This window comes from Schistocerca serialis, chromosome 5 (genome assembly GCF_023864345.2).
Source record: "Schistocerca serialis cubense isolate TAMUIC-IGC-003099 chromosome 5, iqSchSeri2.2, whole genome shotgun sequence".
Lineage (NCBI taxonomy): Eukaryota > Metazoa > Arthropoda > Insecta > Orthoptera > Acrididae > Schistocerca > Schistocerca serialis.
This window is the reverse complement of record NC_064642.1, coordinates 818,388,750-818,402,706: the sequence shown is the minus strand read 5'-3', so window position 1 is coordinate 818,402,706 and position 13,957 is coordinate 818,388,750. Positions and strand designations below refer to the sequence as shown.

General features: G+C 39.3%; 1 protein-coding gene across 4 annotated transcripts in view; it reads right to left on the bottom strand.

The window, feature by feature from the left end:
• Positions 1-13,957, bottom strand: part of LOC126481379 (protein nessun dorma-like) — a 228,823-nt gene that overhangs the window by 104,859 nt on the left and 110,007 nt on the right. For all 4 annotated transcript variants that reach the window (XM_050105091.1, XM_050105089.1, XM_050105092.1 and 1 more), the window contains one exon: positions 1,018-1,107. In XM_050105091.1, the coding sequence (XP_049961048.1) occupies positions 1,018-1,107 (90 nt within the window). The remainder of the gene's footprint in view (positions 1-1,017; positions 1,108-13,957) is intronic.

The window sequence follows — 13,957 nt, the reverse complement described above, 5'->3', positions numbered from 1 at the left end:
AGATGGCTGCGTAATTCTAATACTATTTAGGACATGCACAATGAATACATTGTCACCTTATGTCCATGTATGTACTGGCTGACACTTATGTAAAACGACAGCAGCAGCACAACTATGGTTTGGTAGGTTCCCGCATGATTTCTAGAAAACAGTTGTCTTAAAGGCTCTTCATCCCACCAGAATATTGTTTTACAATGTTTGCTTCCTCTCTATCTTTATATTGATTTTTATTTTTTATTTGAGGTACTGCATTCTACCAACAAACACCGACTTCTAACTGAAATCATTTGTTTCCAAAGAGAGTTCATTATTATCCATGCCAACACAGGCTGAAAAATGGTTACACCCAAAACTAATATTCCTAGCAACATCGACTGTGATGGTGTTATCCTAACACATTATGTTCCGCAATGGCAGACTGCCAATGCACAATATCACAGTTCGTTTTTGGAGCATCTTTACGCATCTTTCTGCACAACCCACCCGACAATGTGTGGATGCATACAGTGCAAGCTGTGGCTGCTCTGTTTGGTCGATGGGACTGGGAAGTATTGTACCATTCACCATAATCCCCAGACGTAAGTCATTGTGACTGATTTGATTCCAAAGATGAAGGAACCAGTACATGGCATTCACTTCAGAACTGTTCCAGAGATTCGACAGGCATTAGACTGCTCCATTTGCACCATCAACAAAACAGGCTCTGCTAAAGGTATACTACGCCTTCCACATCGCTGGCAACAGGTTTTACACAATACTGGTGACTACTTTGAAGGACAGGAACAGGTGCAAACATGTAACTCTTTTGTATCGATTGTGAATGTCAATAATTCCATTTTCACTTTTTACACAAACAATCAGTTTTGTAAAGGCTCTAAAAAGAAATTTTCTTCTGTCTCATACCAGTCCAATGATATAATGTGCACAGGTATCTTCTCTCATAGTGTAAATGTGTGTCACATCAACCATGCTACAAAAAGGTGATAGTACTGTCAGACAAACTGATATGAAACTTACAGGTTTAGTCGTTCATTGAGATGTGTATCAATCCAATTCTGGCTATTATCTTCAGTGTCCCATGGAAACCATAAGTGGTTATAAAAAAACCTACAAAATGAAAATTTATTGATAAGTAATTACAATGTAAGACGCAATACAGGATGTTTCAAAAAGGACTTTCCAACTTTGAAAACTTTAACTATTAGCCAACTGAATATTATTTCACTCTCACTAATAAACAACGAAATGTAACTTCAAAGGACTGAGTGATATAGAATGTTGACACAATCAGGAACATACATTTATTTGCAAGGTGTGGCATATTATTAGCATCAAACGGCTGGCTGCCTCTCATACTGGGACAAGGAAGAGCTAAGTTGGTGAATGAGTTACTTCGTTACTTGTTCCATACATCAAATTCACAATAAATGTTCAAGGTGGAATGTGTCAACAGAATTAATATATAACACTTACATTCCAATTAAGAATAAATAAATAAACAATAAAAATAATACTACTTGGAAAAAAATAATATTTATATGGCTACATGTTGGCCATTTACAGGTTTTTTCCACAAAAAGCTGCATATTTCGCCCCTTTCTGTACCAGAGATATATTCATTAAAGAGTAATGCACACCATTTTCCTTTCTAGTGTTGTCCTTGTGAAATCTCCGTTACTCTCAAATTCAGGCAGATAGCTGATAACAAATCTCTTAAGGGACCAAAGGAGCCATGAGACTGTGGTTAATATTTCCTGCTGCTTAATGAGATTCATGCAAGATTTTTGTGTGTGAACACTGCATATAATTATAATTCCTTTCTTTTATGTGACTAATACTTTTTGCCCGAGTGAGGAGTTAATTGTTTCATTTATTGGACTACAAATATACATTGATGTGACATCAAATGATATGAGGGTTGCTCAGTCTGGTATGTGTATGTTCTTGATTCTGTCTACTTGAGTTTTCCAGGCTCCTGTTGTTATCAAAAGTGTACAATTTTCTTAGTAACGTCTGTGTCTGTTGGGTGAATGGCTCTGAGCACTATGGGACTTAACATCTGAGGTCATCAGTCCCCTAGAACTTAGAGCTACTTAAACCTAACTAACCGAAGGACATCACACACATCCATGCCCGAGGCAGGATTCGAACATGCAAGTGTAGCGGACGCGCGGTTCTAGACTGTAGCACCTATAACCGCTCGGCTACCCCGGTCGGCTGTTGGGTGAGGTGGTAGGATGCATCACTTCGGAAGCTGATGAAAGGCCTTAGTGGGATATTATCCTTTTGAACCTTTGGCAGGAAATTTAGGATGGGTGCTTTTGGCTTTTTCTGTGTGATCCTTTTTACCTGGCCTTTTGAGAATGTATTTTTGATGTTTTTCAGTGTCTGCTGAATGTTTGTCTGGTACCTTGCTTTTGGGTCACTGGAACTTTTCATCCATAATTACAGTAATATTCTCTTTGTCTGCTCATGTTACTATGGCATTGTTCTGTTTTAATTTTTGTTTTAGCTTGTTGGCTGTGATTTCCTCTGATAATGATGATAATAATAATAATAACAAATAACATTTGCTATACATGGATGATATAAAACTACTGGCAGCAACAAATCAGCAACTCAACCAATTACTAAAAGATAACAGAAGTATTCAGCAATGATATAAATATGGCTTTTGGAACAGACAAATGTACGAAAAACAGTATAGTCAAGGGAAAACACACTAAACAAGAAGACTACATATTGGATAACCACAGCGACTGCATAGAAGCGATGGAAAAAACAGATACCTATAAATATCTAGGATACAGACAAAGAATATTGAAGAAGAACTAAAAGAAAAATATAGACAAAGACTAACAAAAATACTGAAAACAGAATTGACAGCAAGAAACAAGACAAAAGCTATAAATACTTATGCTATACCAATATTGACCTACTCATTTGGAGTAGTGGAATGGAGTAACACAGACCTAGAAGCACTCAATACACTTACACGATTACAATGCCACAAATATAGAATACATCACATACATTCAGCAACAGAAAGATTCACATTAAACAGAAAGGAAGGAGGAAGGGGATTTATCGACATAAAAAACCTACATTATGGACAGGTAGACAATTTAAGAAAATTCTTTCTAGAATGAGCAGAATCTAGCAAAATACACAAAGCAATCACTCACTCATATAAATACATCGGCTACACCACTGCAATTTCATAATCACTTCTACAACCCTTTAGATCACATAACATCAACAGATACGAAGAAAGTAAATTGGAAAAAGAAAACACTACATGGCAAGCACCCGTATCATCAAACACAGCCACACATCGATCAAGATGCATCCAACACATGGCTAACAAAAGGCAATATATACAGTGAGATGGAAGGATTCATGACTGCAATACAGGATCAAACAATAAACACCAGATATTACAGCAAGCATATTATTAAAGATCCCAATACCACAACAGATAAATGCAGACTTTGCAAACAACAAATAGAAACTGTGGATCACATCGCAAGCAGATGTACAATACTAGCAAATACAGAATACCACAGAAGACATGACAATGTAGCAAAAATAATACATCAACAGCTTGCCTTACAACATAAACTTATAAAACAACACATTCCCACATACAAGTATGCACCACAAAATGTACTGGAGAATGATGAATACAAATTATACCGGAACAGAACCATTATAACAGATAAAACAACACCACATAACAAACCTGACATCATACTCACCAACAAAAAGAAGAAATTAACACAACTAATCAAAATATCGATACCCAATAAAACAAATATATACAGAAGAAAACAGGAGAAAAAATTGAAAAATACATCCAACTGGCTGAGGAAGTCAAGGACATGTGGCTTCAGGATAAAGTGGACATTATACCAATTATACTATCAACTACAGGAGTCATACCACACAATATACACCAGCACATCAACGCAATACAGCTACATCCAAATGTATATATACAGCTACAGAAATCTGTAACTATTGATACATGTTCAATTACCCGAAAGTTCCTAAATGCAATGTAACATATACCGTACAGTTAAAAGGACGTCACGCTTGATCAAGGTCCGCGTCACTTTCCATTTTTAACCAGACATAACATCTGAGAAAGTAAAGAAATAATAATAATAACAACAATAATAATAATAATAATTTTAATGTCATTCGGCTGATTTTGTAATCATCTAGTAAAAATGTTAACATTACAAATTAAATAAAACAGAAACCCACTGGTGATGGCACAGAGATGTTGAAACATATTTGGGAACTTGGGAAAAAAAGGTGTTTTGCATAACTGGCCGACCTTACATCCAACAATTTTAACTGAAAACATGGTAAACACAAGGAGCTGCAAAAGCCAAATCATGAATATCTCATCACCCAGCCAGGCATTCCCCAGCAAGCTCTACAACAAATACAGGAACAGCTTAATGAAGCTTCAGAAGACCAACCTCAATATAATGTTTAATAAAAATTTCCTGTGTCTCAAAAGGAGGATATAAGATGAACATCAACAAAGGCAAAACGAGGATAACGGAATGTAGTCGAGTTAACTCGGGTGATGCTGAGGGAATTAGATTAGGAAATGAGACACTTAAAGTAGTAATGGAGTTTTGCTATTTGGGGAGCAAAATAACTGATGATTTCGAAGTAGAGAGGATATAAAATGTAGACTGGCAATGGCAGGGAAAGCGTTTCTGAAGAAGAGAAGTTTGTTAACATCGAGTATAGATTTAAGTATCAGGAAGTCGTTTCTGAAAGTATTTGTATGAAGTGTAGCCATGTATGGAAGTGAAACGTGGACGATAAATAGTTTGGACAAGAAGAGAATAGAAGCTTTCGAAATGTGGTGCTACAGAAGAATGCTGAAGATCAGATGGATAGATCATATAACTAATGAGGAGGTACTGAATAGGACTGGGGAGGGGAGGAGTTTGTGGCGCAGCTTGACTAGAAGAAGGGATCGGTTGGTAGGACATGTTCTGACGCATCAAGGGATCACCAATTTAGTATTGGAGGGCAGCGTGGAGGGTAAAAATCGTAGAGGGAGACCAAGAGATGAATACACTAAGCAGATTCAAAAGGATGTAGGCTGCAGTATGTACTGGATGATGAATAAGCTAGCACAGGATAGACTAGCATGGAGAGCTGCATCAACCCAGTCTCAGGACTGAAGACCACACCAACAACAAAAATTGCCTAGCTCATAATATAATTCCAGACTATATCAAAAACTCTGTCAATAGCATGTCATCTGCACCAAAGAAAAAGATAAAGAAAGTGGAGATTATGTGGCTAAAACAAGAAATTAGGAAATTGTATACTAAGAAGCAGTCGCTCAACACTGAATTTTACCAAACACATTTAGAATTGGCCAACAAATTTACAATACCATCTCACTTTCAGGAACTAACACAGAGAGAGAAGAAGCATACACGCAGAAAGTAATGCAAGAAAAAGAGGAGAAACAAAACAGGAAACACAAAAGAATAATTAACAGCACAAACACACCTGCTGGAAACAATCACAACCAACAACATAAATTCCATGAAAGAAACATTAACCTAGCTGACATAAATCTTACTAAACAAGAAAACAGCCTACTAGAAAAAGGGCCAAAACACAACATTAACACAAATGTATCACCCAAAACAATAGAAAACCTCGTAACAGAGTCTGAACACATTATAAAGGAACAAGAAAGACTCAGCACACCAAATTTTAATCCAGACTTGACAACAGAATTAGTAGCTGCAGAAATAACACAGATAATCAGAGGAAATCACAGCCAACAAGCTAAAACAAAAATTAAAACAGAACAATGCCATAGTAACATGAGCAGACAAAGAGAATATTACTGTAATTATGGATGAAAAGGACCAGTGACCCAAAAGCAAGGTACCAGACAAACATTCAACAGACACTGAAAAACATCAAAAATACATTCTCAAAAAGCCAGGTAAAAATGATCACACAGAAAAATCCAAAAGCACCCATCCTAAATTCCCTACCAAAGGTTCACAAGGATAACATCCCACTAAGGCCTGTCATCAACTTCCAAAGTGCTCCATCCTACCACCTTACCCAACAGACACACACATTACTAAAAAAATTGTACACTTCTGATAACAACAGGAGCCTGGAAAACTCAAATAGACAGAATCAAGAACATACACATACCAGACACAGCAACCCTCATATCATTTGATGTCACATCAATGTACATTTGTAGTCCAATAAATGAAACAATCAACATTACCACACAAAGATTAAAACAACAAGGAAACACACACACACACACACACACACACACACACACACACACACACATCAATGAAATAACAACAATACTCCAGACCATAACAACACAAAATTATTTTGTGATCAGCAAAGAATTTTATTCTCAACATGAAGGACTGCCAATGGATCACCAATTTGTGGCCTCCTAGCTAACATATTTATAAACCACCTGGAGACCATGATCTTCAGACACACAATACAACCAAAAAACTACAAAGTTATATACTGTTACCGTTATGTCGATGACATAACATGCTTGATTGATGAACCACATACACACATAGAACAGCTATACAATGAAATAAACAACTTACACCAATAAATTAACTTCACATTAGAAACAGAAACAAACAACACACTACATTTTCTAGATCTCACCATACATAAAACAAACTACCCATACAACTTCAAAATATTCACAAGCACCGCTATTCACTACCTATCGAACCACCCACTGATACATAAGCAAGCAAACTTCAGATACATGCTCCATAGATTAAACAGAACAGCCATGAGCAAACAAAACTACACACAAGAACACTACAAAACAAATAGCAGTAGAAAATGGTCACGACACCCATATGTTAGACAAATTAAATCAAAAAATATGGAAACAGTTCAGAAATGAACATATGTTAATTTTACATGTGCTTCACAACACCTCATCAGGATGCTGAGGAAAAAAAAAGAGCCTACCACACAAAAACGTAAGTAAAAACAAATATTAGCGTGAAATATCGCGACAAACGGAATTACGTGTACAGCATAAAATGATAAGTTAACTCCCAGCAAAATTTCTCATCAACATAATTTGGTTGCAGATGACATGCTACCCGTAATAAATAATACACAAGTGGTCCTGAAAAACGATGCAATCTGAGTGTGAAGGTACTAACTAAAAGAAACAAATTGTTTGAACTAAATATACTTGTAATTTTGTAATCATCTAGTAAAAATGTTCACATTACAGATTAAATAAAACAGAAACCCACTGATGATGGCACAGAGGTGTTGAAACTTGTTTGGGAACTTGGAAAAAAGGTGTTTGGCATAACTGGCAGACCTTACATCCAACAATTTTAACTGCAAACACGGTAAACACAAGGAACTGCAAATCCAAATTATGAATATGTAGATCGTGAGTTTTCTCTGGATTCTACATCAGTTTGTTTGTTGGAATCAGTTTAGCATTTAATTTAAAAATGAAGAAACTATTCTTCTACATATTTCCAGTCACTAATGAATTATGGAATCACTTTCTGGGAAAACTCAAGCTACGAGCATAGTGTTTTCAGAATACAGAAGTGTGTTGTAAGAGTTGTATGTGATATTAATTCATTTGTTCATCTTTTGAAGCAATCCACGAATCGATCCAATTTGTGACTTCTTTATGAGAGCGGTAGCATTGATCAGCCACACCATGCGCCATTGAGCTAAACAGGTGATAGAGGGAGCAATGTCTGGAGAATATGGCAGGTGGGGTAGGACTTCCCATTTTAACGTTTCCAAGTACATTTTGACCTCTTTTGCAATGTAGGGTTAAGCGTTGTTGTGCTGCAAAGTCACTTTTTTGTCTTTTAATTCTCTGCTCAAACGCATTAATTGTGTTCGATAACAAGCACCTGTGATTGTTTCACTAGGTTTTAACACCTCATAGCACACTACGCCAAGCTGGTCCCACCAAATGCAGAGCATGATCTTGAAGCTGTGAATATTTGGTTTGGCCGTCGGCATGGAAGCACGGCCGGGATATCCCCATGAGTTTTTGTGTATAGGGTTATCATAATGAACCCATTTTTTGTCCCTGGTCACAATGCGATGCAGAAATCCCTTCTGTTTTTGCCTCTGAAGCAACTGTTCACATACACACAAATGCCGTTCAAAGTCTCTTGGTTTCAGCTCACACATGACCCAAGTTCCTTCTTTCTGAATCATGCCCATAGCCTTGAGACATTTTGAAATGGCTTGCTGTGTCACTCCCACTAATCATGCCAATTCTTATTGAGTTTAACGGGAGTCTTCACTTAGCAATCTGTTTCTTTTGACTGCTACTTACTGTTGTTGCCACCTATCGGCAAATGACAGAACCAAAGTTGTGCACCTTGTATATATTCAGTATGGTCATTTGGAATTACCAGTATCTATCTTTTCAGAAAAACCAAAAGCAGGAATATGTTGCACCACAGCTTCATCAGGGGACAAACTGCTGATGCATCAATTCGGCAGAACAACGTCAGAAGTGCTCATCAGCTAAATAACTAGGTGCAATGGCACAAGAGTGCATATTCGGTTCATAACAACATTTTTTCAGATCGAGACAACACTTTTTCTGCAGGCCAGAACACTTTACCAGTATGCCAACCAGAGTCTCTCAAAGCTGAAGTGATAACCACTTACAGCATCACACAGAAAAACCAGAGCAAATGAAGACATAGCTGCCCAAAGATTAAGCCCAGCACCTTGAGCCTGTTGTGACTTATAGACCAAGACTATCGCCATTGGGGAAACACTAGCCAGCCTGGCTGACACATACACCACATAATTTAGACCCTCAGCCTCAGTAGTGTGTAGTTGTGCACAGTATGCCCAGCGATGCAGTTGAGTCCAGCCAATACCCGTGAGAACAAAACCACTTGCAGCCCGAGATGAAGCAGCCAGCCGCCGTTGCCGCCATAGATTTTACAGTCAATAGCTACAAGCCTCAGCCCAAGCTAAGCTAAGCCTGTACACAGTCAACTCGGCACCTCTGCACCATTGGGTCACCTGCCCAACGACTCCATTTTGCCGACAGCCACCTCCACGACATGCCGTGAGTTCGAGAGGGGGCCGTGTAGCTGTCCAGCCATGCTGTTGCCATCCAAAGCACCATTTGGCCTACACGGTTGTTGCCCATTGCCCTGAACAAATGCACACCGCCATCACCAGCAGTGCCGGAGGTCACACACTTGTCCCATTCACTCTGGTGGGCTGCATACCGCCACTACGGAAGCAGGCTGGCAGCCACGGCTACCTACTGTAATTTATCACCATTTTGTGTCAGTGTTCTGCTGCCGTGTTGACTACAAAATGACATTTCCAGCCACCATCATCACACACCACTTTCCTGGTCAGTATCTGCTACCCAAGCAAACTTAGTGATTATCTCACAAGAGACCACGGACTTCTCCTCTGGCCTCGATTCCATAAATTAACAGAGCATAACAAATGTCTTATAGGTAGCAATTTAAATCAGTCCAAGACTGAATTAGATAACTTCCTTCGGTTAATTTATTACATTCAAAAAGAAAAAAGTACATCTATTCTACAATCGAGACCAAATCCGAAGGTAGTGTCATCAATAGAGCTCAACACTTAGTACTGAAAGCACACTTCTTACTAGCATCCGTGTACAACCAAAACAAAATTTACCTCCTGGATGGAGAAAGTAGCGCGTTGGGGAACAATTGGGAAGCGTATTTTAAGCATCAAACATAGGTAACTTTATTTGTACAGAGCACCTATGAAATGTAACATACAGCGCATCATTAACAATCACAGATCTAATGCAATACGGAATGTTGTTTCAGTGATTCTCCATATCTTCTTCACCCTCGTCTACCTCCAAATATATGACCAGCTGGAAGCGTCTAGTGATGTGCCTTCCATCCATGGTCACGAGGATGGCTGTGTGCGAGATTCCATCTCTGCCTTCTTTCAGTTCCTGTACTGTTGCCTTCTTCCACAGGTGCCATGAAAGAACTACTACTTGTAGGAGTAAAATGTCACCAACTCAGATTCTCATCACTCCCGCATCACGGTGTTTAACCTGGTGAAATTTACACAAGAGCGTAAGGTACTCCTTACTGCAACACTTCCAGAAATTTTCTGCTGTTTTTGAACACTCTTCAAGTCTGCTGCAGTCAGTGTCTCAGATCCAGTTGGCAATGCCATAAGCCTGCTGGGGCAGCAGTTCATCACGCCCTGACCCAAGTACAGGATGATTATAATTAAAGTAAAACTTTCAAACTGCTGTAGAAATACCACCATCAGTCAGAATGACATCAAATTGCAATGGAATATTATCAGAGAAGGGGGAAAACGTGTGGCACAATAACAATAAATAGTTATAAAATTTAGCAATAGATGGTGCTGTAATCTCTCATAATTTAATAGTGGTCAACTATAAACGACAAATGAATCAAACAACAATGCCTAAGGTGTACGTTTGACATTAAACAAACTGTACTACTCAGTGTGGATGGGTGTGCGATACTGTTAATTAGGTAAGCACATCTACCATGGCAAGGTCATATCACATCAGATGGGAAAAATTGGTTTTTAATTGTCCTGAGGCCACAAACAACATAAAAGCATCACTCAAATCGGTTCCTAATTGTCCCGAGGCAAAAAAAACACATAAAAACCAACACTCACATCAATTTTTAATTGTCCTGAGGCCACAAACAACATAAAAGCATCACTCAAATCGGTTCCTAATTGTCCTGAGGCAAAAAAACACATAAAAACCAACACTCACATCAATTTTTAATTGTCCTGAGGCCAAAAACAGCATAAAAAGCACCAATCAAAATCAAATCTGATTCTTAATTTCTGTGTGACTGGTGCAAACATGTCCAATATGCTGTCTACTGTTTTCTGCAACAAGTTGAAATCGAGAAACAGCATGTTCCACTACTGATCGAAGTGTTTCCGGGGTCCCGTTCAGAATGTGTTACGCAATGCGTTTCTTCAATGCAGCTAGGTTTGCAATCGCCGGAATACTGAACACAACATCTTTCAGATAGCCCCACAACCAGAAGTCACACTGATTAAGATCAGGTGATCGGGACAGCCAGGCTGTAGGGAAATGGCGGCTGATAATTCTAGCACTTCCGAAATGGCGCTTCAGCAGCTGCTTAATTGGATTTGCAATGTCCAGAGGTGTGCCATCTTGCATGAAAATGATCCTATCCATATATCCACGCTGTTGGAGAGCTGGAATGATGTGGTTGCGCGAAAGACACTCGTATCGCTTTCCGGTGACGATACAGGTAACAGGACTGGAAGCACCTGTCTCTTCGAAAAAATATGCCCTACGATAAATGATGATGTAAATCCTCACCACACAGTGACCTTTTCAAGATGATGTGGTACTGGTTGATTTGCGTGTGGATTTTCTGTTGTCCATATTCAAGAATTCTGTGTACTGACGTATCCTGTCAGATGGAAGTGGGCTTCGTTTGTCCACAAAACTTCCACAGCTAATCATCGTCCACTTCCATGCAAGCAAGAAATTCTAATGCGAAGGTCTCTCTTGCTGGCAGGCCAACAGCAAGCAACTCGCACACATGGGTAATTTTGAATGGATAGCAAAGAAGGATGTTTCATGGGATTTTACGTGCCATGCTCACAGGTATGTCCAATATTTGGGCAATTCTCCGTGCACTCCATGTTTGCACACCACCACTCGTCTCCTCCTGCACTGTTGTGGCCACTGCTCCTAGTGATGTCAAATCAATTCCTTTTCTCCCTCTACCAGGTGGCACACCAAATGAACCGTATTTTCAAATTTCTGAATCATTTTATCCAGACCCACGGTAGTCATCGGACCAACGCCTTTTTTCAAACCCTTCAGTGTCCAGAACTTCTGCAGAGCGACGTGTACACAGTCATCATTCTTGTAATACAGCTTTACAAGCAGAGCATAATTCTGCATTGAGACAGTCATGGCAAACATCGCAGATGTGATAGGAGGAAGAGCCATGTAGTTGGATTGTTCATACCAACTTCAATGTGTCGTGCGCATGACAAGTGTCTTCATTTACTTATTCTGACACATACAGCGCCATCTTATTGATCAATTTTCACACTATTTATTTTCTTCTGTCATACATTTTCCCCATTCTCCTATAATATTCTGTTGCAATTTGACATCATTCTGACCAGTGGTGTTATTTCTACAGTGTTCTGAAAGTTTAATTTTAATTATAATCACCCTGTATATCAGTATCTCGAAATAAAATCTTTTCTATCGTGGATACTGGAGTTACTAAGCCCCGGGGGTCATAGAAACTAGTGGTTGCTTGTAGTAAGCTCCTTTAAAACCAAAAGTCTGAGATATCTTACTGGTAACTTGCTACTGACCCATACAAAATGTATCGGATTTGGAATGTACGTTCGGACCTAGCTAGCTGTCATCCAACGTGGATTTCCATCTGTGGTGGTTCTCATCTCCATAGATGATCGCCTCGCTTAGTTTTCGTGAGTTTGGCAGCTATGCGAGCAATAAGTACCTCTGGAAAGTGACTGGAAATGGGTACAGCATGTTGGGGAGTGACCTTGTCCAGTCATGGCAATGAGCTTTGGGCCATAGGTGAACTATAATCATCTGCAGTTGATGAGCATGAATAGGTCTGTTTTGATGGTTTACATCCTGCTGAATAATAGTCTCTGCCTTGGTACACAACATGTCGACAGGGTCTAGAATGAAAACACATCAGCATGTTGCCCTCCATCCTCCAAAAATCTCTTCTACAGCGTGTTTTACTTGGTGGATGAGTTAATTGTATCTGCATTGGTACAGTGCTGGGTTGCTGTTTGACAGAAGTGGCATAATTGCAAGTTGGTCGAGTCCTTTCTTCGTGGTGTGTTTGACTGGTGGTGGGGATTGGTGCCAAATATCGATACACCTAGAATGAAATTTTCACTCTACAGCAGGAGAGCTTCTTTGAAGTTTGGAAGGTAGGAGACGAGGTACTGGTGGAATTAAAGCTGTGAGGAGGGGGCGTGAGTCATGCTTGGGTAGCTCAGTTGGTAGAACACTTGCCCGCATAAGGCAAAGGTCCCGAGTTCAAGTCTCGGTCCGGCACACAGTTTAAATCTGCCAGGAAGTTTCATCGATACACCTCTTCTTCAACACTTCCTGACATATCGGGTTGACATTTGAGGCTGCTGTCTCCCCTGTACTTTGTTCAACATATCTGGCTGCCATAACACATTGCTCCTGAAGTTTGTTTTGAACACCGCAGTGCTTTATTAGGCACGGTCCTGTTGGAGGTGGTATGCCATGGCCGAACAATGAAGTCATCACACCCTCGATCCAAGAGTGGTGCATCCAGAAGTAGAGATGTCCACCAAGAATGTTTTCTCATCAAATAGGGAGATTCGTATAAGTAAAAGCAAGAAGCCAAATACCGTGATAGACATCTTTTGTAGCAGCAAACATAAAAGCAAGCTAATGAAGATAGGGAAGTCTATAAGTTGGTGTCCCAAGGGCTCTCCATGCGATAAGAAACATTACACCCAAAGCTGTCCCACCCCTGATTCATTCCAGTCAAGAGTGCGCACTATCCAACAACGTTTAACATGGATTTTGAAACACGTGTAATTCGGCATTTTTCACATCAATAAACATTGTCAGAGGTGAATGGTGTGATGTGTGATGAATAAAAATCTTAAGATTAGCCAGGTATCGAACACAAGAGCTTTGGATGTGTAGTCTGGCAGCTTCTCACAGATCCACACCATCTTACACATAATACTGGGTGTATCAAAAAGACTAATCCAATTTGACGCTTCTATATTTCTGAAACTAATAAATAAATACAATGAATTTTGTTTTTTGATAAACAGGATGTAT